This window comes from Tenrec ecaudatus, chromosome 4 (genome assembly GCF_050624435.1).
Source record: "Tenrec ecaudatus isolate mTenEca1 chromosome 4, mTenEca1.hap1, whole genome shotgun sequence".
Lineage (NCBI taxonomy): Eukaryota > Metazoa > Chordata > Mammalia > Afrosoricida > Tenrecidae > Tenrec > Tenrec ecaudatus.
Window position 1 is genome coordinate 199,104,097 of NC_134533.1, and position 27,239 is coordinate 199,131,335.

Here is a 27,239-nt window from a genome sequence, read left to right on the forward strand (position 1 = left end):
CATGCCCCGACACCGGCGTTGCACGGTGAGTGGTTCCCGTGTTTGCCGGGGATGCTTTCCAGCAGACGATGAGGATGTCACAGCTCTGTTGTCCTCAGAGAAATGACAGGTCCCCGCACGCAGGCAGCCACGGGGCAACACATGTTTCTGAGACATCCCTTGCTATCCTCAGGACCAGTGGGGCAAGTGGCTGACTCCCTCCCCTAGACCTGGGTCTAACTCTGTCGTCTCTCGTTCCTGCAGTACTCGGGTTTCCAGCAGTCTGCCGACAGGTGTTCCCTTTGCGGCCATCTGATAATGGACATGGTGAGTAGGATCAGCTGGCCCAGACAGCTGCAGGGGGGGGGGGGAGCATCTTTGCAGATAAGAACCTGTGCTTGTCTTCAACCCTGCTTTTTTTTAAATTAAATACTTTTATTTGGGGTTCTTACATCTCTTATCACAATCCATACATTCATCCATTGTGTCGAGCACATTTGCACATACGCTGCCATCATTGTTTTCAAAGCATTCTCTTCCCACTTGAGCCCCTGATATCAACTTCCTATTTCTTCCCCCACCTGCCCTCCCTCACGAACTCTGATGTTATAGATTATTATTTCCATATATTACATCGTCCTCTGTCACCCCTCACCCACTTTTCCATTATTCTTCCCCCTGGGAGGGGGTTCTAGGTTGATCCTTGTGATCAATTCCCTCTTTCAACCCCCACCCTCCCCTAATCCTCCTGGTATCCCTACTCTCCTTGTTGACCCTGGGGGGGGGGGGTTATCTATCCTGGATTCCCTGTGTTGTGGGCTCTTATCTGTAGCAGTGTGCATGTTCAGGTCTAATCTGATGTATAAGGTAGCATTGAGCTCATGATAGTTGGGTGAAGGAAGCACCAAAGAACTAGAGGAAAGTTGTGTGTTTCATCGGTGCTGCACTGCCGATAGAGCCCCGATCTTTGACTGGTGGTAGCTCCTGGGACCTCCGCGCTGCAGTTGTTAAAAACCATTTGTCATGGGAAAGAACTCAGTTTCCAGAGGTAGCTCTCTGCATACACATGCCCATTAGACACACACACGCCATTGTTTCAGGGCTATGTTCGTTTGATTCTGTGGGTCAAGGTTAGATCAGGGCTCAGCAGGATGGTTCTTCTGCTCCACTTGGCCTTGGCTGTAGACACTTACTCCGCTATGTTCACATGATTAGACAGGAAGGTCCAGGATGGCCGCTCACTCTCCATGTCCCTCACCCTGTAACCTCTGATTTCACAGTAGTCTATCTTGGACATCTTTCTACCGAAGAGGAGGAAGTGGTCCTTTACTCAGAAGTCTCAGAACATCCCTCTCCCCTCCTTCTCTTGATTCAGAGCAAGTAACATGGCCAGCTGATATTCAAGGGAAGGGGAGAAAGGCAGCTACCAGTTCAGCAGCACAACCCCCATGTGCCCACCGCCTTTGTAAACCGTCTTGCTCTCCTCTGGTTTGAGGCTCAGAACCGGGCCACCTCCATGTCACCAAAAGCGGTTCCTTCTAGTAACAGAGTGCCGTGAAACGGCAGCCTTCTACCATGTCTCCGGCACACCGTGGGTTAAGTGAGTGTTAAGTGGGTCTTTCGGCCCAAAGCAGCTTTATTCCGGAGGGAAATGCATTGCAAGGTCCGAATGGACTTGGGAAGTTCAGCCAGTTTTTCGCCTTGATTCTGGCAGCTCTGCAGACTGAGGGGGCCTCGAAGGCAGTTAAACCCCAGAGGAAGGACTCTTTAAAGCTGTTGGTTCCAAGGGAGGAGGCATCGTAGCACCCCCCCCCCCCAAGCTGGGGTGTGCCTGCGGCCTTTACTTTTTGAGGCAGCATGGGGCCTGGGCGAGTTCTCAAACACAGGCCATCTAATCCCACCCTTTTCTCAACCTCCCGGACCAGGTTTTCCTCTGCTCCAAAAGTCCTCGGGAGAGTTTCTATGTGGCCCAGGAGCAGGCCGTTGGGGACCAGTCCATGGAGTCTTGGGCACATGTGTTTGGGCGTGTCCTTCCGCATGTTCGTTCTGTAGTTCAGTTGCTTGGCCTGCATTTCCCAGCCTGCCTAAGTTGCAGGCCACCAGTCTTTTGAGTCTACAAAGATCTCTTCAGCTGCAATCGTGGAAGACCCCCGACTCCCTTTAACCTAACCCTCCTGTTGCTGTCGGGCAGCTTACGGCTCCTGGCGGTCCGATTTACAGAGAAGAGCCATTCCCTCGAGTTCCCTTGGGGATCTGTTGCTTGGTGGGACCAGGGCTCTCTTCAAAGGAGTCACCAGATGGCTTCCCATCACCCCCAGCTTCTCTGCTGCTGGCCGAGAGCAGAACATGTTGTCACTCAGGGACCCTTGCTTCACAAACCTTGCCTGAGTCACTTGACTCCCGGTCCCCGGTCCCAGCCCTTCTGATGCAGGAAATCTGGGGCTGGGCTTGGGGAATGTGCACCTCTGACACGTTCTCAGAGGTGCTGATGCTGCAGGCGCCGGGCGCGCACTTTGAGACCCTACATGCATTCTCTCACCTTGTGGGGGGTTGAAGGAGCCCTGGTGCCAGGCTGCTCACCACCAGGTAAGCAGTTCAAACCCACCAGCTGCTTCACAGGAGAAAAATAAGATTATCTGCCCCCCTTGTGATTGACAGTCGCAGACCCCCAGTTCCAAGTCATCTTACGGGGCCCCTGTGAATCGGCGTGAACCCAAGGTTCGTGGGTTTGGGTTTAAGTTTAATGAGAAGTCGGGCAGCAGGTGGCTCCTGGTGAGCGAATCCCTCTCCTGGGTGACTTCACCCAAGCATTCATTGCAGCTCCTCCCCCTGCCACCCTTTGTGTCTCAGCCCCGTCCTGGATGGGTCTCTGGGTGGTTTCGAACCACCAACCTTTATGGTGACCATGTACGCCACCCCTCTAAATTCTCTGGCACTCAAGACCCTGTGAGAAGCCAGTCGTAGGCAGGACCAGGGTTCCCAGCTGACCTCCTTGTGTTCGGACATCTAAACAGAAGAGCCTCCCCCACCCTCGTCTTTGCCCTCCTCTGAGACACACCCTCCACCCACCTACTGCGCCCCCTTCCTCCACGCCCACCTGCTCCCTGAGCCTTTCTCCGGTCCTGCCCGCCCGCAGATCCTGCAGGCCCTGGGGAAGTCCTACCACCCTGGCTGCTTCCGCTGTGTCATCTGCAACGAGTGTCTGGACGGGGTGCCCTTCACTGTGGACTCTGAGAACAAGATCTACTGCGTCCGAGATTACCACAAGTAAGGAGGGGCGAGGGGCCAAGATGGACGGAAGTGCGTCTGCTGGTGGCCTGCACCTACAACCAGGGGGCCAGCTGGGCGCGGAGGGGCTAGGGCCGGGCCCAGGAGAACTGTGCAGGCTGGAACTGGTGAAAAATCCTGTCCAGAGAAGAAAGCAGAGCGGCTGCACTGCTCAGCCTGGGCTCAGCTTCCAGCCTCAGCCTCAGGGACCCTCGAGACCAGGGGTCTCCAGTTTGGCCTGCCCTCCAGAGGCCCTGGTGCCACCTTGTTGTGTGCCACCGTGGGTTAGCCTGGGCCACACTCGGCTCCCACGTGGAGAATAGACAGACAGAAGGCTGGGCCTCCCTCCTTCTGTAGAGTTCAGCTGGGGCCCGGCACTCCTCTCTGAGCTGGGCCAGATCCTGGGCCAGCAGTGAGGGGTGGCCCGGCCCGTCGGGGAGGCTCGGAGAACATTCAGGCAGCAGGTGGGGGGATGCGCTACAGGTGCAAGTCTTCTGGGCCTACAATAAGCATGCTTGTCCTGTCTTCCCCTCCTTCCTCAGGGTGCTGGCCCCCAAGTGTGCAGCCTGTGGGCTTCCCATCCTTCCGCCGGAGGTAAGACACCCTTCTTCCCCTGTGGTCCCAGGGACCCCACGACCAGAACGACACATATTCGTCCCGCCCCTGCCAAGGTCATGACAAGATCTCAACCCTGCCCCGGGACCCCCTAAATCTGCCTTAAAAAACCTTCACTCTGAGGCCAGATAGCATCTTCGTCAGAAGCCCCTTCTCGCTGGCTGGCCTCCGCCCACCCACCTTGCTCTCCATCGATCTCATCATCAGGGCCATCCTGCTCCCTGACACTCACTCCGAGGTGAGAAGCTGAGCTGAAAGGCCGAATGAAAAACCAGCCAACTGACTCACCTGGGGTTCGTGCTTCAGCATTGGCTCCGACAGGCCCCGGGTTCTCCCACCACCCACACGTGGGGCTTCACGTGTCCGTATCCACTACTCGATGCCACGCTCCTTCTAAGGCCGCCTGCTTGTCACCTCGGGGAATCCCCCACCCCAAAATCCATCTGTATGTGGAGGGAGCCCCCAGGGACGGGTCCTAACTGCTGCTTTGTCACCTGTCCTTGGCCCCAGGGCTCAGACGAGACCATCCGGGTCGTGTCCTTGGACAGGGACTACCACGTGGAGTGCTACCACTGCGAGGTAGGCCTGGAGAAGGGGATTGAAGGAGGCCCGTGGGACTTGGGGCAGGTCACCTCCATGTTTACAGGGAAATGAGGGGACGCCTGGGGACGGGGGTGGCGCAGAAGCAGGTGCTGGAGGGCAGGGTGTCTGCTGTGTCCTGCCGTTCAGAACTCTCAGGTCCCGAGGCCGCCTGCCTTCAGCTGGCTTCCCCAGAGCAGAAGTAGTGGGGGACCTCGGGGATTTCGAGTCAGGCCCTGTTTGGGGCAGGTTGTCTGTGTGGTTTGGGCCCCCTCCCCTCCCCTCCAGTTTGTAGGCTGTTCTGGGGTGCTAGGACCCTTTCTCAGCCAAGCCCTGGAAATCTTCAAAGAACCCTTTCTGGAGACAGGCTTGTCTGTGCCTGCTGGGGGGTGTGAAAGCGGGTAGGGACCTGTGCACCCCTTCTTTGTCCTTGGGTTCGCCCCAGACCAAGCACACCACTGTGGGGAAAGGCAGAGGTCAGCCCTCACCACCCCAGTGAAGGTGCAGACTCTTGAAGTGCATCTGGCATGCCAGTCAGATTGGAAATGGACCGAGCCGGGAAGGAAAGTAGATCAGTACTGTGACCTTGTGAGTGGAGCAAGGAGGCTTGGTGGCTCAGCGGACTCAGCACTAGGCTGCTAACTAACTGAGAGGTTGGCTGTTTGAGGCCACCAGCTGCTCTGAGGGCTTTCCACCCTCCTGAGTAGTTTACAGTCTGGGAAACTCACAGGGCAGGTCTACCCTGTCCTGTAGGGGTGCTATGAGTCGGCATTGACTCGATGGCAGGGAGTTCATGAGTCAGGTGGGCTGGGCTCTACAGCAGCGGGTTGGGCGGGTTTGAGTGGGTGGGGAGAGCAGGAAGCCCAGGTGCCACGTAGTGGGATCCCACTGCGGGCACTGAAGAACTAGGTGCGGGCCGCCGTCTGTGGCCCTCTAGGTGCGCGGAGACAGAGGTGTTGGCATTCCCTCACCGCCCCTTCCCACCCATGCCAGACGCATGCCAAGCAGTGTGAATACGGCAGGCGCAGACACCAGCCATTCGTGGGCCCTTCAGATTTTCCAGGAGTCCAGTTACAAAAGAAACCGATGGGATTTGTTTTTGATCATTTACCCCTGTCCGCTGAACCTGTCAGTGTGTAACCAGTATGAGAGAGAAAAAAGTCTGTGATACTTTGTATCCTCTGAAACCCTTCTGCACTGTCACGCGCTTGGTGGCGTGGCGCCCGTCTGTGCTGGGCAGCGCAGCCCCACCCCACACTCCCTCCCTCCGCTGGGCAGGGGCTCTGTGTTTCTGCAGACCCTAGGTATGGGACCCTGGTGGCTCTGTGCTCAGCTGGTAACCAAAAGATTGGGGGTTCAAGCCCACCCAATGGCCCCAAGGGAGAAAGAACCAGGCTACATCCTCCTGGGACGATGACAGCAACCCCCCAAGTCCCCCGTGGGGCCGTTCTCCTGTGTCGTATGGGGCCAATCTTGAGTGGAAACCCCTCCACAGCCCAGGCCTGCCGCCCGTGCGTTGCTGTGAGTGTTGGGTGTGCTTCGTTGCGCTCACTCGACGTGTTTGCCTCCTGCCCCAGGACTGCGGCCTGGAGCTCAATGACGAAGACGGGCACCGCTGCTACCCGCTGGAGGATCACCTCTTCTGCCACTCCTGCCACGTCAAGAGGCTGGAGAGAGGGCCCTCACCGGCTGCCCTCCATCAGCACCACTTCTAGCGGGCCGGGCCCCGGCCTCACGACGGGGACTCTGCCAGCCAGCGTCTAATGCCTCCTCTCCAGTGGGGCTTGTGGGGAGTGGAGCTGGGGTGCTTCTTGCCAGAACGAGGTGACACACGACGTGCCCAGGATCTTCCAAGTGCCTTTCTATGCTGCCACCCGGCACCAGAATGCTCAGGAAGACACTGAAGGCAGTGCCCAGCATGGGCCAGCGCGGCAGCCTCTGATGAGCCCTCCCCTCATCCCTCTGGGGGACTGTGAGGACAGTGGGTCCCACCATCAGCCTGAGGGAGCTCACCTGTCAGTACGGTCACCCCTTTCCTCATGCCCTCTCAGAAAGCACCGGCACCCGAACCCCCCACGCGCATGCGTGCGCATGGATCCACACCCACTGAGACGGTTACACGCACCCCATTCCCACTGCCATTGGGCTTGTTCCGACTCCCGGTGGCCCATGTGTGTCGGAATAGAGCTGTGGCCGACTGTTGGGAAGTGGAGTGCCAGGCCTTTTCCCTGAGGGGTCTCTGGGTGGACTCAAACCTGCAGCCTTCCGGTCAGTCGTCAAGGGCTCCTTCTACTCCAGAACTCCAGTTTTTTCATGGGATGGCTTCCGACTGGAGTCGCCCTAGGGTGAGACAGAGCCTCTAACGCAGTGGTTCTCAACCTGTGGGTGGAATGACCCTTTCACGGGGGCCACCCGATTCATCACAGTAGCAGAATGACAGTGATGAAGTAGCAATGAAAATAATTCTAGCGTAGGGGGTCACCACCACATGAGGACCTGTATGAAAGGGTCATGGCCTGAGGAAGGCTGAGCACCACTGCTCTAACCTGTCTCTGTACCCCGAGGACTGATTTGGGGGGGGGACTAGGGGCAGGCTTGGAACTAGGGGAGCGAGGTTTCCCCCTTGTGCCCCGCACAACTTCCTCGTGGGTCCCCCTGCACAGCTCTACTCCCTCAAAAGCAGGGGGTGGGGCAGAGGGCCTGAGGGATTCTGTCCTGTCCACCAAAGCTTACTGCAGGAGAAGAACTTGGTGCGGGCACCAGGCCCCCCTCTGCCCCCCTGAGCTCTCGAGAGCCTGTGACTTCGGAGCTGCTCCAGCCCAGTCTCGTTTCAGGATCCCGGGAGTGGGGGGGAACACCTCTGTTTTAGCGTATTTAATAATGGGCTCTTGGGAATGGCCTCCCCACACACTGAGAGAAAGCCCCGTATAAACAAGAACAGCTTTTTGGTGGGTGAGCTCAGTAAGCCAGCCGGCAGGGAAGGGAGTGCCTTGGGATAAGTTATTGTGTTCGTTTCATGCGTTTCTCTCCTGCCGAGCTCTTGGTGCAGGCATGATGCTGGAAGAACCCAGTATAAGGTACACTCTGCTTTTATCTGGTTTTTGTTCAAGTTGCCTTCCACTTGTCTTTACACACACACACACACACACACACACACACACAAATACCTCATCGCTAAGGTAGGCAGGTCCCCCCGATGGACTTCAGATACCTTGTGTGTGAGCAAAGCAGCTGGCTTCCCGAGGCCAGGCTTGGTCCACTGTCATCGTCATGACAGGCCAGCGGGCCCAGGTCTAGTGCTCCTGCTGCATTTCAGCATTTTGAGGGCAAGGGCTAAGGGCAGCATAAGGCCACCCGGCATGGTAGTGCCAGCATGGGGCCCGGAGGTTACTCTGGAGGCCAGGGGTCCATTTGCTTGGTGTTTCCATTAGACGCAATAGCAAGGAAGGCTGCTGGCTGCTGTTTGCTCTCCCAGCCTGTGGGGAGGGCCCATCTCAACCCTGCCAACCACAAGGACGGCTGGAGGCTATACCCAGAGCGAGGGGACCTGGCCAGCAGAAGGCACCCATGGAACCTGGTGGCCGCCACCCAGTTCCGCTTCTAGGCCGGGCTCAGCTCCGGTCACAATTGGCCAGCAGGAAGCACAGAATCGGCCCCACTCATTTTGGTTCAATTAATTCTGTGGGAATCCTTGGTCTGGAAGGCCCAGGGGTTCTTTGGCTCTGGCTCAGGCTGGGGTAGTGAACCCCGGGAGTCTCACCCTACTCATCCCTCGAATTTAGCAGGAGGCCCCGCGAAAAGAAGGCGCTGGCCTGGGTTCTCCCCAGCCCCCGCTGACCTAGGACTGTTGCTGGCTCTCCCCCCTGACCTCTGCTCTGCTCCCAAAGGAAGCTGAGGAAAGGAAACCCCCGTGGAGCCACAATTGGAAGGAGCAGCGATTTGTGGGCAAATTAGGTCTTCAGTTTTTTTTGTCCCCCTAAAACCTATGATTAACTTTTAAACTTGGGTCTTGAATGAGGTGCTTCCGTTATCTCTGCAAACACACCCTTTCCTAGTGTCGAGGAGAGAGTAAGAACTTGTGGAGATCCCGGGCGCACATCCTGCCAGCTACCCCCGGGGAAGACAGCCATGGGGTTCTGGCCCCGGCGTCCCCTCTGATGGACATGCCCCTCCACGGGCCCCTGCACAAATGCCGGGAAGAGATGGTCAGCCACCTCTTGTTTTACACGGCCTATCCACTGTCAGCCGAAGGGAACGGTCAGGATATTGTAGAAGGGAAACACAAAGGCCTGGTGCTTACTAAAAATGAAGGTTTGTTGTAAAAGCGCAAATGAACCAGCCTGAGTCCCCTGGCCAAGGAGGAGGATGGCCACACTCCAAGTCTCAAAGCCAGCCTGCTCCCTTGCTTCATTTTAGCTCTTTGGACCTTTTTTCACAATCTCCTGGTTTGTCATTTTGTTTTTTCTTCCCCTTCCTAGCTGGAGCCAATCAAAAACTGCTTGGGTGGCCTGAGCCAAGCCTGTTGCCCTGCTCAGCCTGCTGTGTCAGGATTCTCTCCCTCAGGCCGATGTGACCACACCAGATGATACCCAGCCACCCTTGCGGCAGCTGGCAGCAGGGTTTCCACTTCTCCGTGCCTTTAAGTAGTTTCCTGAGATTCGTCTTGAGCCCTGGATGGCTAAGCAGGCAGTCAAGGAATTCTGGTCACCCTCAAGACCCTGGTGGCAGAGTGGGTTACGCATTGGGCTGCTAACCACAAGGTCAGCAGTTCAAAACCTCTAGCTGCTCCACAGGAACAAGATGAGGCTTCCTATTCCCATGAAGAGTTACAGTCTCAGAAACCCAGAGACAGTTCTGTTGGGTCCTATAAGGTCCGTAAGAGTTGGAATCAACTCAGTGACCGTGAATTTGGTTTGGTTTCCCAAGACCCACTGTTGCCTTATCTCCAAGATGAGAAACGGGAATGGTAGGGTCCGGGTAGCTGCTGGTGCCTTCGTAGAGCTGTGTGGGAGACTCGTGACCGTAGACCATGATTGCTTCAAGTACTTGTTACACCTGTGACCCAGGAAACCACATTCTTCCTACTCAACTTTGGGCAAGAAATCTGTATCCCCCTCCTCTCCCAGTTACTCTGTGAAGTAACCTCTCAGAATAATAGAGGGGGTTAAAAATGAGTAAAACATATTCTCTATTGTTCTGAGCCAGAATGGGGCAGATGTGGGAAATTTTCATCTAGTGTTTTACTGTACTGGGATATGACTTTCCTCCATGTTTTTTTCTCTTGCTATAAAATAATTCAAACTATTGATACTATGAAATTATTTGAACTATTGTGCCAATAAAACTGCATTAATTTTTAGACTATTAAATTCTCTCCAACCGGATGGTATTTACCGGGTCTGTGTGTGTGTGTGTGTGTGTGTGTGTGTGTGTGTGTGTGTGTACTCATTAAGTGGATCTGCTCTTACAGAGCCCTGGGTTCTTAAAGGCACGTGTGGGCACTGCCAAGGGTCTGAGGGTTTACCTTCCTTGGAAACTAACAAGGCGGCACCCTGAAGTCCCATGGCTGCTGCCAGGGTCGAAGGGACTCCTGAGCCGGGGACAAAGAAAAGTATATGACAGCAAGAGCAGTAGATAGAGTATTCACATTTATGCCCAGTTCTCCAAATCCAGTGACTCATTCCTTCCAGGGGTTTGATTATGACAGAAGTTGTATCACTTTTCCCCCTGTACATGCTTACCACAGCCACAGAGAAGGGAATTACCTATGGGTCCCCATGAACACACACCTACACACACAATATTGGTCAGCGTATTTTGAGGGGGACACAATCCGATGTAGCCTTATGTCATTCGCAGGTTCTGGGGATCAGGAAAGGTGCCCTGGTGGCTTGGTGGCTTACGCATTCATGAAGCCACCAGTCATCCTGTGGGAAAAAGATGAGTGTCTACTCAGAGTTACAAACTCGGAAACCCACAGGGGCAAGTCTGCCCTGTCCTCTAGACTCATGAGACGGGATCCACTTGATGGCAGTGAGTTTGAGAGTTTGGGGGACAGGATGTGGAAACTTCAAAGGGTCATTTGTCCAGGCACAGAAACTGGCAATGCCCCTGGAGCATTTTTGTGCTTTCTTTTCAAGTCCTGTGTTGACAAATTCTGCTCATTTGGAAATATCGATTTTCCCTCATTTTTTTAATGACCATGTTGCTGGATAAAGATTCCTGGTTGGTGATTATTTTTGTTCAGTGTTTTATATGTCATTCCATTGCCTTCTGAGGAGAGCTCTGCTTTACTGTATAAAAATGATAAATGGCAGGGGAGACACCATGATCACGAAGGTGGTTTTCCCAGGGCGAGGCTTATCCATTGCACTCCGGATGTGCTGACCCCTGCAATTTCCCCAAATGTGGGAAACTCGACTGCATAATTTGTGGTAGTGGGGGACTGCGTTCGCGCTCTCCCCTTAATAAAAAAAATGATAAATGCCTTTTCTCCCCATTTATTTATATGTGCAAGGTCTTGCAAACCAGGTTTTAACAAGCTGGTGAACACTCACAAATTATTTCTCCCACAGAACTGTAACCACACATTCCCAAACAATATAAATATATGAGGGAGTACCCCTCAAAACTGGAATCCCCCCGCAAGCTTTTTTTTTTTTAACAAAGCAACCTTGTCACCTTCCAGGTATCCCCATTACACGTCATGTATTTGTCAAGTCTGCAATTCCATTCTTGGAAACATGTTTCAGACTCATCTGGACAGCTGACAGCACCTCCCTCTTTTTTTTTTCCTTCCCCTCTTCTACAACGTCAAATCGCTGTCTTTTCATGTCCCTCTTCATTTGCAGAAACAAAAAGAAGTTGCATGGAGTGAGGTCAGGCAAGAGAATCATGCTGTTTTTTGGTTTGTTTTTTTTGCCAAAAGCTGGCACACAGATGGCTCCATGAGCAGGTGCATTGTTGTGGCAAAACCAGTCTGCCACAAACCAGGCCTTTTTTGCCGCACCCTGCTATGCAGTCTTTTCAGAACCTCCAGAGAGCTTGATTAGCAGTCTGAGGAACTCCAAATGTGCTTGGAGTCGACACTGTCGTCTGTTCGTGAAATTGATGGAGGTCCAGAACAAGGTTTGTTGTCAATCGACATTTCACCTTTTCTTGAAAAGAGAAAAGCACTCGTACACTTGAGTTTTTCCCATAGCACTGTCTTTATAAAGCTGTGTTCAACATCACAACAGTTTCTGAGCAATTTTCCTGAGCAAGAAATATTTCACAGCAACATGCTATTCTCTTAAATCAGCCAACACAAAAAACAAGGTTTGAGCAAAACTGCTTTTACGAAAAAATTCACTGTGACCAGGGAACCTTCCCAGGTGATGCCACTGGGTGCACTAACTCAGAGCAAGTTGCTCAATGCTCGCCTACTGTGAAAAATGTGTGTTTCGAAAGCTCCGCCCAGCAGGGCTTTTTACTGCTTTTTGGGGGGTACTCCTGGTATGGTTGAACTAACATTAATACACATCACCATTTTGTCAATTACACAATAAAAAAATTGAGTACCCAAATATTAAAGTTACACAGCTCAATGGCATATACAAAGTAGAGTCTGCTCAATTCATTAGCAGATCCCCCTCCCCCACCTTTTCTGGCAAGAGGTTGGAAAGGGGGAAGCACTTCAAACAAAGTTGGTAAACATCTTCCAGTTGATATGAAAAGACAATTTCAGACGTGTTTATGATTAAGAATTGTTTTAGCTACAACAAAGCATCTCTACCCTAAAAAATATATTTACTAAATTAAAGAGTAGATTCTACATGTTCTGCACAAGACAAAGGCAACATTTTCCCAAAAATATTTAATAACCCCCTCCCATCCCATTCTTTTTTCAGGCCTGACCCATTAGGCTGCACCCAAAGTGCAAACATTAAATTCACTGTGAGGCTTTATTTAGTTCATACAATGAAGTTTTCCATAGAAGCACAAATGACATGAATGACACCAGATGACTTGGTAACAATAAAAAAAAAACCAATGGTTGTGCAAACCCGATGAATGTGGGAGACGTACACAGAGAGCAAACTGACAACCATTCTAGGTCTTACTTTCAATGTCTGCAATGACTGAAACAATAAACCACATTGTCTAGAGTCTTCATAGTTCCTGGGATTTCTTTCTTTTTAGTTCTGTATGATCCTAAAAGTACACAAAGATTGTGCTGGGTATTTTGGCACCTAATCTCACATTTCTTTTATATTGATGAGATTCTGGCGTGAAAACAGTTAAAACAGTACTGCATGATTTCAGGACAGGTCAATTGGTACGAATGGCAAGCACATTTTAAATGCCGAACCGTAAGACACCTTTGCCAATTATCCACATATATTGATCTTAACCCAAACATGGAGTTTGCAAATTCCATCACGTGTGTAGCCTGGTAAAAACTGCTTTCAATACTCTTATGGAAGTTTTGCTAGACTCAGTCACCAAGCTAACATGTTGGTAAATGTTGTGACAAATGAGGCCCTGTGTCAGGTTTCCCTCCCCGAGCAGTCCTATCAGGCACCCTTTGATGGAAAGCCAGGAGTTGTTTCGGTGACTGTTGGAGTCTTTGAAGCGCAGCCGAGCTTCAAACAAAAAACGTTGTTTGCTATTAAAAGGTCCACAACACTTTTGTCTTATGAACTGTACTGCAGCTTCATGTTTTATGCCACCTCCAGCTAATGCTCCGACAACCCGCAGGGGAGCTCTCCCCAGTCCTGCAACACAGACAACAGTAAGGCTCTTCCCCAAACCTAACTTTGTGTAAGACGCAACCAGTCACCCACAATTTGGTGGATGGCAGCACCCTATCACCCAAAGGCCAATCAAGAACATGCATGCCTTTTCCCACAAGAGCAGTGTCGGAAGTTGCTTCGCGGACTCTTACTACTGTGTGAACTCCATACTTCTTAAGTCGCTCTATCCGTCTGTTTAAGGTCGCATTGGCTGGATTGTGTGTAATAAGAAAGCTCATGTCCTTGTGTCTTCCACAGGTCCCTTAGAGCCATGTTAATTTAATGAAAAAAGAAACAACCGATCAATAGGGCTCTGAAAGGGCTTTCTTAAAAGTTAATACAGAAATGATGTCAAGAAACTGAAGTCTCCTTCAAAATACTCCACTTGGCATTCTCAGTGCTCTGAGTGTGATGTTCGTAGGGATGGAAAACAAAACGAACCTTCTAAAAAGCAGCACCCACTCTCCCATCCAGTAAGACTGAGGCAATAGACAGGAAATGCACCGAGGTCTACCCCGCCCAGGTTGGAACTTGGGAAAATTGCTCTGTGAGTGGATTTCAATTCAACACTTCTGTGTCCATGTCATCTGCTTGTGTTAGTCTGGTCGACCAGAGGAACAAATCCAGACACTTCTATGTGTATAAGAGAGAGTTTTATATCCAAGAGTAATCATATGTTAAGAAAACAGCACAGCCCACTCCAGATCAAGTCCTTAAGTCCAATATTAGCCCGTGTGTCCGATACTAGTCTATAAATTCCTGTTCAGACTCACGCAACGCATGCAATGACGCCTAATGCAAAAAGATAACAGACCAGTGGGTAGGTGGAAAGTCCTGTGGGTCCAGTGGCGGTGGAAGCATCTCCAGGGCTCTGGATGCCATCAGTGCGGCTCCATGTGGCTTGTCAACCGGAAAAAGCAGAGAGAGAATGTATTCTGCCTCCAGGGCGGAAGACAGGCCATTATACTTAGGCCATATCCACAAGGAGGGATCAATCAGGCTATGGCCTGATTGACAGGCTAGACTCCACCCCTTTACCCAAGTTGACAGATTAGGTAACTGCCACGCCACTCTGCCGGGGGAGGGGGGCGCTTCTTGACGGAGTAAATTACTTCTACAGTTCCCTTGTCTGCATAAAGGCCATGCTGTGCCTGGCAGTCATGGCCACTGCCCTTGAGAAACTCCATAAACATGTGACCCAGACCACCACCGAGCTACTTGTACTCTTGGGGCTGCTGCTCTGAATCTCCCAGTAAGTCTCTGGCTCATCTAACCTCCACGCCTCCATCACTTGAGGCAGAGATCTTGAAAATGCTCCTCCAAGGACCTGAGGGAGTCTCTTTTCTGCACTAATTCTTAGGAAGATCCTGGGTGTGTTCTACTGTGTTCTCCTCTTTCAGGATTTCCCCGTGGCCTTTGGGTTTCAGGACTTTTATTAGGATCTGACACAGAGTTAAACTTTTTCTATCTCACTGAATAGGGATTCGTGCCATTTCTTGTATTTCTAGGCTTGGTCCCCTGTTCAGATCTGGGAACATTTATGTTTTTTTTTTATTTTATTTTGGAAATTGCCTTTATGGTTGTCATGGTTGTTTTGGGATTCCAGTCATTCTCGTGTTAAGATTTCTTAACCGAATCTTTTATTTTTTCACTTTTCTTTGTTCTTTTAATTTTTTGTTGTTTTTCTTGTTTCTCTTGAGACATGCTAAGTTCAGCTGAGTTTTTGTTAACCATTTTATTTGAGAGCTAATACAGATTCCTTAGTTCAATCAAACAGCATTGTACGATTTCTACCAGTTTCGAAACATTTGCTTCCTTCTTGAACATCTTCATATCAGCTCCCCTTGACCCCGCAACCTCCCTCACCAGAGCTCAGTTGCTTTCATAGTTCTTTATTCCGTCTTCTATGAGTTTGCCTATTGTTGAGTGTTTCTCTTGCTTTTTCTAATTCAGTTGTCTTACTCTTCTGTTCTGGCAGTTTTCTAACGTTTTCAATTTCCTTGTTGAGTTTCTTCCATTTGCTTCATTATCTCCACTGGTTTTTCTGTGGAGACACTTTCTTTAAACATGTTTTCACTTTCTTTGAACACATTTAACATCATACTTTGAAAATGAATGAGCAATCTTTTGTGTTATTAATGATCAAGTTATCAAACTGAGGTCAATTCTGACCTCCATAAAGAAATTCCTCTTCTTTATGTTTTTGACTTTGGTCTTCCTTCTCTGACAATTTTATGTGTTTTATTATTTTTTTCTTGAAGTTGGGTTTTTTTTTTTTTTTAGTTAAGCTTATATTCTAGCCTTTGTCAGGCAGTTTTCTGAGTGGGTACCCTAGTGGTATAGCAGCCAAGTGGTTGGCTGCCAACCAAAAGGCCAGGTCCCATGCCCACCAACTAATATGCAGGGGAAAGATGTGGCAGCCTGCTTCCACAGGCGCACAGCACTCGGAACCTCACAGGGCAGCTCCACCCAACCCCACAGGGCTGATGCATTTCAGAGTTGAGCCAGTAGAGGTGTGCATGGTCTTTTCTATGACATCCCCTAGAGAACACTCAGCCTTAGGTTTCTTCATTGCTCATTCTGTTCTGGATGCTTGATCTCTGCGATTCAATACACATGTGTGGGAAGGGGGTGTTTAGGTACTCGTAGACTGACTTCATTGATGGGACTCAACTTTGCTGAGGCAAAGGCAGCTCTTTTTCATAAGCATCCCTTTACAGGCTTTCCCATGGTGTCCCTCTGTGTCACTGTCTGAAGTGTCCCTTTCACGTCACAGGCCTTGCAGTTCCTCCCAAGCCTAGGGTCCACTTGGTTCAGACCTCAACAAGATTCAACACTCTCTCAGGGTCACGGTTTCCCCTTCTCTCTTCCCAAGTGCGATCCTGCAAACTCCCACAGCCAATCTGTGCTCTGTGTGTGTGTGTGTGTGCGCGCTTCTAAAGATGATGTTGCCCAGCCCCATCTCAAAATGGCTACAACAAATCAGTGCTTTTGTACCACCCTGCACCTTCTCTTTCCTGCTCTGGACTCTCGACACCTCGGCGGCCATCCTGAGTTCTGAGGTTAGTCTGTGCGACTGTTCTTCACTGTTCCATGGATTGTTGCTAGGGGAGTACACGGGAGCAGCCACTCCCTTCAGCGTCCTGCTCCACCTCCCAAGATCGGTTTCTTTTTCCCTCATTGAATGTCCACAAAGGCCTCGGGTCATACTGCACACCTGATGAAGAAAGATCTGTCTCTCAGTTCCTGTTCATAAGCCTGGTTGGGAGGGCCCTGCAGAGCAGCCATTGAGCTTCAAGTTAAATCTTCATTTTATGAAAGTAGAACTGTCCGGTAGTTCAGGGGTACAGAGGCATCATCAGGACTGGAAACACTGTCTCTAATCAGTGGCTAATCAGCAGGGGTGAGGGGTCAATAGCACGTGACCACCAACCATGCCCAAAGTGCAACCCGCCAAACCAAACCAAACTCCCGGCCATTGAGTTGATGTTGACTCCTATAGGTCAGGGTGGAACGGCCCCTGTGAGTCTCCAAGGTTATAAATCTTTACAGAAAACCTCATCCGCTCGCTCTCTCCAAGTGGACCACCAAGCGGGGCTGAGAGAATGATGCATCCTGAAGAAAAAAGAAAACCTCATCTTTCTCCCTCTGACCAGGCTAGGCTGGAAGTTTCAAACTGCTGACCTTGCACTTAGCAGCCCACTGCATAACCACTAGGTTACCAGCAGTTCTTCTGTAACTGACAGTCCACTTATGTGAGATCAAGTTTCAGCACAGATCAAGAGCCTGAATGATCTGATTCAGCTCCCACCATCCAATTGCTTCAAGGCCCTCAGTAAATTTAGTTTATTTGTGAAAATACGATAATAACATCAACTTCTGGGATTGTGTTAAGAATTGGCTGAGTCCAAATAAAGGGCTTAGAGCAGTACAGAGCACACAGTAAATGATCAACAAGGGCGATATGATTTAGGACTTCATTGAGCTGTGTATCATGATATGCACAAAACAAGATACAAACAAATTAAGAGCCATACACTTAGTTTCCAGCCCGCAACCCCCCCCAAGAAAATGGGAACAAATACAAACAAAACAACTTGAAACTATGAGGTAAACCATTGGTCATAGAAGATTCACAATTTGAATGTAAAGTGAAAATTACTCTAGGTTCAAAATTATAAGGAAAATGACACACGGGGGGGGGTGGGAAGGGGGTGGTGGTGGAAGGTATTGAAAAGTCTAACAAACCTGTAAGGAAAAAAGAATACAAGAAAAGCTATATAGCACTACCAGTAAGAAATGAAAGTGAAAGTAAGTTCAAATTTTCAGGCACAAAAATTGCACAGAAGTTTTAAGGGCAGAGCAAACTTGGAACAACAGATGTGTAGAAGTTGTTAGGTGCCGTCAAGCCGGTCCGGACTCGTAGTGACCTCTGAACAATAGAAGGAAACCAGCCTCACAGTGAAGTTGAAGCTCATTGTTGCAGGAACTGTGTTGATCCATCTTGTCCAAGGTCTTCCTCTTTTTTTGTCACCAGTCTACCAAGCATGATGTCCTCTTCCAGAGACTGATCTTTCCAGAGTACACGTCCAAAGTACATGAAGTGAGGGCTATGTTAAAAGGCACGGGGGGCAAAAAGGAAATTAACACACGAGATGATTTTAAATAGTAATTACCTTGTGACAGGTAGGCATTTGGGTTGGGTTATTCTTATCCCTAATAGCTTTTTGTTGTCTTTCAAAGTGTCTATAACTGATGTAATAATCAGGTGGGCAAAATGGTACCTTTGTCAATTAACTGAGTTAATTGATGGATGGCCCGGTGTCCGATGACACAGCTATTGGTTCGAGTTCGCGTTCTGCCGCAGACCTTTCGGGCCCCGCAATACATTACCTGTAACGTGAAGGGTCCTACACTAATGGGAAGATATTCCTGATTAGCAGGCGCCTTACGGTCCAGACCCCTGCGTTTGCAGGTTTCACCCCTACCTTTGCAGAGTCGGGAGCAGGATGCTCGGACCGGAAGTTCCCCAGAGGCCAGCGCAGCAGCCTCGCGCGTGCACTTCCTCCTGCCGGCGCCAGGAGCGGGATGCACGGCCTCTTGGCAAACTGGGACGGCGTGTGTTTGCTTTTGTCTTTCTATCACTAGGAGCTTGTCGGCTCCCTGGGGAGGGAAATGCCAGAGCTTCAGTCTCGTTTGCGCTTTTGCATCAACCGTAAGTGAACCTGCGGCCGCGTCAGCCTCCCACTGCCACCTTTCCAGAAGCGTTTCCTTAAAAGCACCTGTGTACCGAGGCTCCTGCGTGCATCACGGTAATTAGTAGGGCGCTTTGAATTTACAGCCCACTTCCGAAACACCCGGGTCCCAAATACGGCATAAAGGTCACGAATTCGTTAAACCAACCTTAAAATGCAATATTATTAGCTTTTTCATCGTAATCGCAACCCTTCTGTAAAGGCCTTTGCGACTGTGGCAAAAAAGTACGTCGCGAGCCAGCCAGGAGTCGAACCTAGAATCTTCTGATCCGTAGTCAGACGCGTTATCCATTGCGCCACTGGCCCCGTACTGCACAGTGACTCCTTACCATGCCTCATCAGTGTTCACGCAGCCTTACGCAGCTTCAGGCGGAGTCTCGCGACACCCGCATTCCACTTCCGTCCGTACGTACGCCCGAGGCCGGCTCCGGCTGTTCTCGAAGCCCCACCCCTTACGTCACGGCGCTCTTTGGCGCGCTCCCATCCGCTACGTCGGACTGCGTCGTCTCGCGTTGGCTGGCGCGCGCACTAAGTTTGTCCGCGGCTGTGCTCCGTTCTCGCTCAGCCCGGGGCGGGGCAGAGGGGTGGGACGAGGCTGGCGCTTTGCAACCCCAGCGCCGGGGTGACCAGGAGCGCCGTAGCGGAGGTGGCGGCGTGGGGCGGGGCAGGCCGAGACGGGAGGAAGGAGGTGGTGGTGCAGGATGGCGGCGACCACGTATGAGCATCTGAAGCTGTGAGTTCCGCGGGCCAGAGGCCGTTCGTTGACAGCCTGAGGGGAGGCAGGCTGGGCGGGACGGCAGGTGTTTGAGGCCGGCCCCGAGGGGGGTGCCTGGGCCCGCGGCAGCGGGTTGATGAGGGAGCCCCGCGTGCCCTTCACCTTCCTGCCCTCCGCGGCCGCCCGGAGGCCGGGTCCGAGGGTGACGGCTGCGCTGGCCTTTCTCGGCCCCGTTGGGCCTCGGCGGCCGGGCCGGAAGGGAGCGGGGCCGCCGCCTGATCACCGGCGCGCGGGGCCGGCGGCGCGCTGCCGCCCTGAGGGCGCTGTGCGTCTCCCTACTTTTCTTTTCCGAGGTGGCGTTGGCTCAGTATATCTAGAAAAAGGAGAATTTCCTCTTAATTAAAGGGCCTGTGGGCGCACGGTGGAGGTGGCAGATGGGCAAACCCGTGTCAGCAGCCTCTCTCCTGTTAACCTCGCTGCCTGCCTCGCCTCGCCGGCTTTTAGGATGCAGAAACACCCGGCCGGTGTTTAAAGCCCTGAAGGGATTTGCTTTGCTTTAAACTCTCTTTAGGTGCAGCACAAAGTCGGTTCTTTTAGGCCGCCTCGATCGATAGCCAGGGAGTCATCCCGAGGAGGTGGGCTCTTTAGATGGCCGTTTCCGTACAGCCAAGTCCTTGGGGCTTTGAGAAACGGGCTCTGGCGGCGAAGAGTTGGTGAAACGCAGGTTTGAGGGCGCTTGGCTTGTCCCGAGTGAATAAAAACGAGTATCTACCTCCATGCCCCACCCCCTGTCCCGTGCACCCCCCCCCCTTCTCCTGTCTTGTGCCAAGTACATCTTTGGCATAACTTTGTTTTGGTTCACTGCTCTGTGCTTAACGTTCTACCCCTAGGGTGTTTGAAAATCCAGGTGCCACGATTTGGGACGGTGTTTGGCAGCAGGCCGCAAATGTAATTTCCGAGGAGCGTACAAATCAGTTCAAGTATCTTGGTACTTTGGTGTCACGATTCCTTTGCAGAGAAAGGAGGGCATCCCAACGAGGCCCGGAACTTCCTAACAGTCCCCTGGAAGCTCACTGTTAACCTGCGGGAAGGTTGAGTGCAAAGTGAGGGGGTATAAAATTGAGAGACAGGTCATCTACTTGACATCAGCTGTTTTGTGGAAACGACAGCGACGACTTTTCCCTTCGCCCACTCTCCTGTATTCCCTTGGAGTGCACACTTCCTTTCTCTGCAAGGTGATCACCTTGTGGGTGAATGATTAGGCCATTGGCAAGGCCTGGGTCATGTGTGCACTGCTGGCTAACTAGGTTACTGTAGATCTGATGGCCGCTGGAAGGAAAGGCTTCCTGTGATCCTATACCGTTGCTCAAGTGTATTGAAGCAATATGCAGCTCGGCATTAGGTTACTCAGAGAATGCAGTTAAGTTTCCCGGTGGCAAAGATTGAAGGGGATAGGCAGCTTGAGAATTAGATTGGTTTTCAAAGGGCCAGGACACTAAATTTCCCCAGTCCACACCTGGGGGTGGGGAAGCGTCCTCTGTATCCATAAAAGAGAAAGGATATTTGGCCCTTAAGTGGCGAGGATGATGGTTTTGTATTGATCTGTGTGAGAAGTGGAAATTAAATTTGGATGAAAAAATAAACTGGGGCATATGAAAGTCATTGTCGAATTGGTCAGAACCTTAACTTTTTACCTCAGTTTTTTGAGTGCTTCTTTAAATGTGAAGATACAGGGCACCCCTACCCCCGTTGTTTTTCTTTTTTTTAATTTAAATTATTTTATTGGGGGCTCGTACAACTCTAATCACAATCCATACATACATCCCTTGTGTCAAGCACATTTGATACATTCCTTGGCCTCATCATTCTCAAAACATTTGGTTTCCACTTGAGCCCTTGGTATCAGATCCTTATTTTTTCCCCTCCCTCCCTTCTCCTCCTACCCTCATGAACCCTTGATCATTCATAAATTATTATTCTTACACTGCCCGGCGTCTCCCTTCACCCACTTTACTGTTGTCCATCCCCTAGGAAGAAGGTTATATGTAGATCTTTGTAATCGGTTCCCTCTTTCTACCCCACCTTCCCTCCACCCTCCCCGTATCGCCACTCTCACCACTGGTCCTGAGGGGTTCATCTGTCCTGGACTCCCTGTGTTTCCAGTTCCTATTGCACCAGTGTACACCTTCTGGTCCAGCCAGGTTTGTATTGGATCATGATAGTGGGCTTTGTGAGTGAAGGTCTTCTTTTTCTTTGGCTTTTTCCGACCTTTTTGATCAAGGTTTTGTTTTGTTTTCTTTTTTGGGTGTGTGTGTGGGGGGGTGCATTTTAGATGTAGCATTTGAAATGAGGAGTCTTCTTTTTTGGTTGCTTTTAGGACTCACTTAGATGGTAGTGAGTTTGGTTTTGGTTAATGATGGAGGTTGTTTCCAACCCATACAAGAATTAGTAGGACAAGGGCCTAAGCGTGTTAAAAAAAAAAGTGCCTGGAGATTTGGTTATTTTATTATAAAAGTATTGCTGTTGGGTTTGTTTAAATGCCAAAATACTTGGGATTTTAAGTAATAATTTGTTCTACATTATCTCATACTTCTTCAGCTCACCTGTGCCCTTGTTACAATCTCCGGTGCAAACCAAACCCACTGCCAAGCCAGTTCTGACTCATAGTGAACCCATAGGACAGGGCGGAGTTTCCAAAGAGATTCAGCGCTGTATATTCTTTCTAGAAAGGTGGTTTAGTACTTAACTTACACAATTAGACTGTGATCCACAGAGCAGTAGTTCAAAGCCACCTGCCACTCCAGGGAAGAAAGATGAGACTTTTCAATTCCTATAGTTACAGTCTCCGAAACCAACAGGGACAGTTTTACGCTGCCCTAGGGCAGTGGTTCTCCAACTTCCTCATGCTGCGACCCTTTCATACAGTTCCTCATGTGGTGGGGACCCCAAACCATAAAATTATTTTCGTTGCTGCTTTGTAACTGTAATTTTGCTACTGTTGTGAATTGGGTGACCCCTGTGAAAGGGTTGTTCGACCCCCAAAGGGCTCGCAACCCACAGGTTGAGAACCGCTGCCCCATGGGGTCACCGTGAGTGGGAATCAACTGGATGGCAATGAGTTGAGTTGATACCTTTCTGGAAGCAGACTGCCCTATCTTTCTCCCGCTGAGCAGCTGCTGGTTTCAAATTTCCCCTCCTTCGGGTTAACAACCCAGTGATAAACCCACTGCACCGCAGAGCTGCCTGTGGAACCAATCCTCATTTCTTAGCTACCTGTATTCTGCTGATAAACGGTTGCTGTTATTGACTCCTCTACCTCCCATGATTGCCCTTCCCCTTTTTCCTTCCTTCCTTCCTTCCTTCCTTCCTTCCTTCCTTCCTTCCTTCCTTCCTTCCTTCCAGCAGACTTGGTTCAGCCTCAGGTTTTTTTTAAGTCAGGATAGACTTCGATTCAAATTCTGAGCTTGCTGTTTGCTTTGTGGACTGAGGCATGCTAGTTCACTTCTGATTCTGTTTTTCATCTGTGTGATGGGAACATTAAGACGTAACAGGATTCTTTTAAGGTTGAACGGACAGCGTACATGAAATCCCTGGCTACACAGACTCCTCCTACCCTGAGAAGCCATTTTTCTTCCACGCCTTGCCCTTCTCTGCGAGCTCATCAACAGTTTATAAAAGCTAGACAGTCAGCTAGTTTATCAAATCGAGGAATCGCCATTGCAGGGCCTAGACACCAAATGTCCATATCATTCACTGTCTGTGCCTAAAGATTGATTCATGGCGTATTTAGTGTCTCCTGAGCAATGGACTAAAAAGCCAGCCCTTTTGAACCACATCGCCATCACTTGACCCACCAGGATTGATGAAATTGTCATGTAGCCTTGTTTCTGCAACCACCTAGAAAACACCTGGAACGTACTAGAAACAGTGTGGCGCTGATGTCTCCTTTGGCCCCTCTAAGCCCCAGCACAAACAGTAAGTGGAAAGAACATTCACTCCTGACACTCCGCCAAGGTGACGTGGAATGTGGACTTTTGAAACCACAGTGCCGTAAGCTACTTGGATGTCTCGAGGGGACTTCAGAAAGTTTGTGAAAAGTGGCATGGAGAGATCATGGGGAATGTCCACCAACTTGCTGAAGCACTTTCGTATTCCCTTGCTGTCTCTGTGAGGTCGCAGGTTGTTGTGTGGCCTCCCTGGTTGCTAAAGAAGGTCGGGTAATTGCTCAGGGCCACACGGTTGGGTCACTCAGCCAGGTGGTGGCAGAGCTGGCCGAGTGTGCAGATCTTTCCATGACGTCCCAGCAGCGCAGTTGCCTTCTCCTTTCTCATCAGATTGACCCTGCCGGCTATGCCCATGAATCACTTGTCCTCGAACACTGTTGACCTGTGCATATGGGTTTTTAATATAGAAAACACTGTTGATCTGTTGAGAATCTAAAATTCATGTCTTTTTCTTTAGCTTCCGGGCAGTTCTAAACATCCTGTGCGTGAGACTCCTTTTGCTTTCTGAATCATGTATCTAAGCACAGATAGGATGGTCAACTGGGAACTGTGAAACACTTAGAACAGAAACGCCGCATTGGAAACCTCTTTAACCTTTTTTTCTTTCTATTGAAAGGTCAGCTGAAGCGGAGGTTGGAAGGCAAGGGATTCTTGAGATGCCAAATCAGGCAGCAGCTTGCCTCTGAAGCAGCACCGCTTCCTCAGTTAAGACTTTGCCTTTCTTGAAAAGGTTCTCATAGCTGTGAGATGAGTGGGGACCAGTGATGCAGCCCCGAGCAGATGGAAGCTAAGCTACATGGGGCTGTGAAGATGTATGTACTGCCTTGTACAGTGCACATTCATACTCACAGCTCTTTGTGGAGGGAAGGGCCAGGAAACGAAGATTTCCTTGTGAATTTGGGCAGAGACGCTATAGGACTTGTATCCAAGACATGGTGGCTGGAAACTTGAGTAGGAGCCCTAGTGGCAGGGTGGGTTAAACATTAGGTTGCTAACTGAAAGGTTGGCAGTTTGAACCTAGCACTGCCCCGCAGGAGGAGGATGTGGCTTACAGCCTTGGAAACCCTCTGGCGCAGTTCGCCTCTGCCTGTAGGGTCACTGTGCGTGAGAATGGATGAGACCGACTTGGGTGAGGGGGTCCAGGCCAGACTGCACCAGAAATGCTGAGGGTGCTTGTTTTCGGTACATAGTTCAGAGCACCACGTTGGGCCTGCTGAGCGAAAATCTCCGGAGATGGGACCTGGGAGGCTGCAAGTATAACCAGCTGCCCTGTGCCCTCGCAGGGTTGCTTAGGACTGGACGAGGCTGAGTGAGGAGGATCAGAGATGTTGGTGGCTAAGATGTTGGTGCTGTGGATTAGAGAGCGTCAGATCCGGGGTTACTTGGGCCTGGGCTTGGGCCTGTGAAGGAGTCTGGTCTTTGGAGCAGAGGGGTGTACATAAGGTGTACAGGTGGTAGGAAATCCTATGGCTCAAAGTGGGTGGGTTTTGAGGCAGAAGATGGAGCGAAGTATATTGGCTTCTTAGAAACCTGTTGAGTTTGGAATGGGCCTCTCCTCTGTGCGGAACCTGGGGGCTATAGGAAAGGGTCTCCTGGGAAGAGTCATTGTGGAAGAGACTGTGGGGACCCAAAGGGAGAGTGGGGCAAACACCCGTGGGCATGAGTGTAGTGGGTCCAGAGAAGCCTTTGTGCTAGACATACTTAGTGGAATTTTTGCTTATATTTTCAGTAAGATGTCTGCAATTTGATCATTGAGACCTTGGTTTAACTCTTAATGTAAGAGATTTTTAGAGAAGTTAAAAAAAATTTTTTTTTTTTGCTACAGTTGTGTGACCTATCATGTTCCTATGCCAATACTAATATTTTTTAACTGGGTTAATTTGAGTCTGAATTGGCAAAATCTTGAAGATGCCTGAAATACCTGAATATCACATGCTAGAAAGTCATAATGCCAACACCAAAAGAAAAGAAAAATGGTAATGTCAGATTTTATATTAAATATAATGCTTTCCTTAAAATGTAACAAGAGTTGTTCCAAAATCACTCTGAAGAGGTGTTGATGCCCACGTGGCTGTAAGTTTAGCACAGCTAAATGAAATAACTCCGAATTGAGTTTAACTGTGGTCTCCGCTGGTTTCTCTTTTTAACCCTCTCATAATTGGGAAATAATCCTTAAAGACAAAACAGCCAACTATGCAAAAGTAGTTACAGGAAGCAGTTGTTACTAAGTATTTTGCTATTTTAATGTAGCTCCTAAAATGGGTGGCATCGAAGAGCAACCGATAAAGTTGGTTTTGTTTTCGTTTAAACAGTCCAACCATCTCAACTGAGAGTTTAAAAAGATGCCTATTTTAGGGAGACAGTACAACTTTGAATCTAAATGTTTTGACATCAGCAACCTAATTAATGACCAAGCAATCATTTGGGATGGGATCTTTTTGTTTTAATGTCTAAAACCTATTTAAATCAAATACATAATGGCTTTTTATGAGATTGAGGTACATCACTGCTATCAACAATCATTTGTCTTGTTCAATGGAGGAGGGGGTTGTCTTAGAAGCAGTGGTTCTCAACCTTCCTAATGCGCGACCCTTTAAATACAATTCTTCATGTTTTGGTGACCCCCAATCATAAAATTATTTTCGTTGCTACTGCATAACTAATTTTGCTACTATTATGAATCATAATGTAAATATCTGATATGTGAGATGTATTTTCATTGTTATAAATTGGACATAAGCATAATTAAAGCATAGTGATTAATCACAAAACAATATGTAATTATATATTGTGAAATATTTATATGTTTTCTGATGGTCTTAGGCAACCCCTGTGAAAGGGTCATTCGACCCCCAAAGGGGTTGTGACCCACAGGTTGAGAACCACTGTCTTAGAAAGAATGCTGTTCACTTGGATTCCGATATTGTTTTCCACCAAGTTCATCAGTGTCCCTGTGTGGATGCATTGAGAACTCAGGAAAGCCATGTTGCCTCTCCTAAGGCTTGAAAAGCTCCTGTCAGTGCATGGCAGTTGCGGACACTTCATAGACTTCCTGATCACAGGGCGTGGGCTTTCCTCTTTGGCCTCTTGGATTAGTTACAGTGTAACCTCCCCTCCACTTGAAAAGCTGTGACCTGTCAAGAGCTTTCCTTAGCTAGGAGAACAGAAAACGTTAAAACGGCTTACTCCGTCACAGAGCCAAGGAAAATAATTAAGGACTATTTTTTTCTAAAGCTTCATAACTAAACAGTTTTCATTCTCTAAGAAAATTGAGCTTCTGCTCTCTTGTGTAAGAGAGATTCCTCTGAAGATTTTGTTGCTTGTTCGGTGGGGAATTAAAAACACAGCTACATACAAGACCTTACACACCAGCAAAGGTGCCCCCACCCAGTGCCTGCTCAGGTGTTCTGCAGGAAGGCTTCGGACTGCACGTGCTTCACCAGCTTTTGTAAGGAAGCCTGAAGAGCATGGAATATGCATAGACTAAGTCAGGGCTCTGAAATCAGTTTTAAGGCCAGCTAGGGAGTGGTGGGACATGGGAAGGTGGAGAGGAGGACACGTGTCTGTGAGTTGAGATGGCACCTTCTGTTTGTTATGTTAGTGGGCATTCCTTACGATTGCCTGCCTTAGAAATGCTGATTCTCGGGCCATCGCTGCCCAGCTCTTCCTTACACCAGTTAGTAGACTTGCTGTTTTAGGTGCTGCTGGGTTGGTTTAGACTCCTGGTGACCCCACCCCTTTCCTGCCTTTGAGCCTATCGTTGCAGCCTCCGTGTCAGTCCATCTCTGAGGGCAGTCATCTTTTTCTGCTGACCTTCTACTTACTTGCATAGGACCGCTGTGAGTCAGGATATTCTATAGCAGCTTGGTTTGAGGTCATTCTCCCCTACACTCCCTACTTTATTAAGCATGACGTCCTTCTCCAGGGGCTGACCACATGTCAGAAGTACACGAGACAAAATTTGGCCACTCTAGCTTCTGAGGAGCATTCTGACTGTATTTCCACCGAGACAGGTTTGTTTGTTCTTTCGGTAAGCCGTGCCATATTCCGT

At 49.8% G+C, this 27,239-nt stretch overlaps 2 protein-coding genes and 2 non-coding genes across 5 annotated transcripts in view; 3 read left to right on the top strand and 1 right to left on the bottom strand.

The window, feature by feature from the left end:
* LIMD1 (LIM domain containing 1) overlaps positions 1–9,799 on the top strand; it is a 59,393-nt gene extending 49,594 nt beyond the window's left edge. For both annotated transcript variants that reach the window (XM_075547228.1, XM_075547229.1), the window contains exons 4-8: positions 244–306; positions 3,116–3,246; positions 3,789–3,840; positions 4,372–4,440; positions 6,018–9,799. In XM_075547228.1, the coding sequence (XP_075403343.1) occupies positions 244–306; positions 3,116–3,246; positions 3,789–3,840; positions 4,372–4,440; positions 6,018–6,155 (453 nt within the window). In that variant the 3' untranslated portion in view covers positions 6,156–9,799. The remainder of the gene's footprint in view (positions 1–243; positions 307–3,115; positions 3,247–3,788; positions 3,841–4,371; positions 4,441–6,017) is intronic.
* A 943-nt stretch (positions 9,800–10,742) lies between these two features.
* Positions 10,743–10,906, top strand: LOC142447686 (U1 spliceosomal RNA). The gene has a single exon (XR_012784347.1). It is a non-coding gene; the product is annotated as a U1 spliceosomal RNA (small nuclear RNA).
* Positions 10,907–18,702: 7,796 nt separating this feature from the next.
* TRNAR-ACG (transfer RNA arginine (anticodon ACG)) lies at positions 18,703–18,775 on the bottom strand. The gene has a single exon. It is a non-coding gene; the product is annotated as a tRNA-Arg (tRNA).
* A 284-nt stretch (positions 18,776–19,059) lies between these two features.
* SACM1L (SAC1 like phosphatidylinositide phosphatase) overlaps positions 19,060–27,239 on the top strand; it is a 43,747-nt gene continuing 35,567 nt past the window's right edge. Inside the window, exon 1 of the mRNA XM_075547230.1 lies at positions 19,060–19,202. Within this exon, the coding sequence (XP_075403345.1) occupies positions 19,171–19,202 (32 nt within the window). The 5' untranslated portion in view covers positions 19,060–19,170. The remainder of the gene's footprint in view (positions 19,203–27,239) is intronic.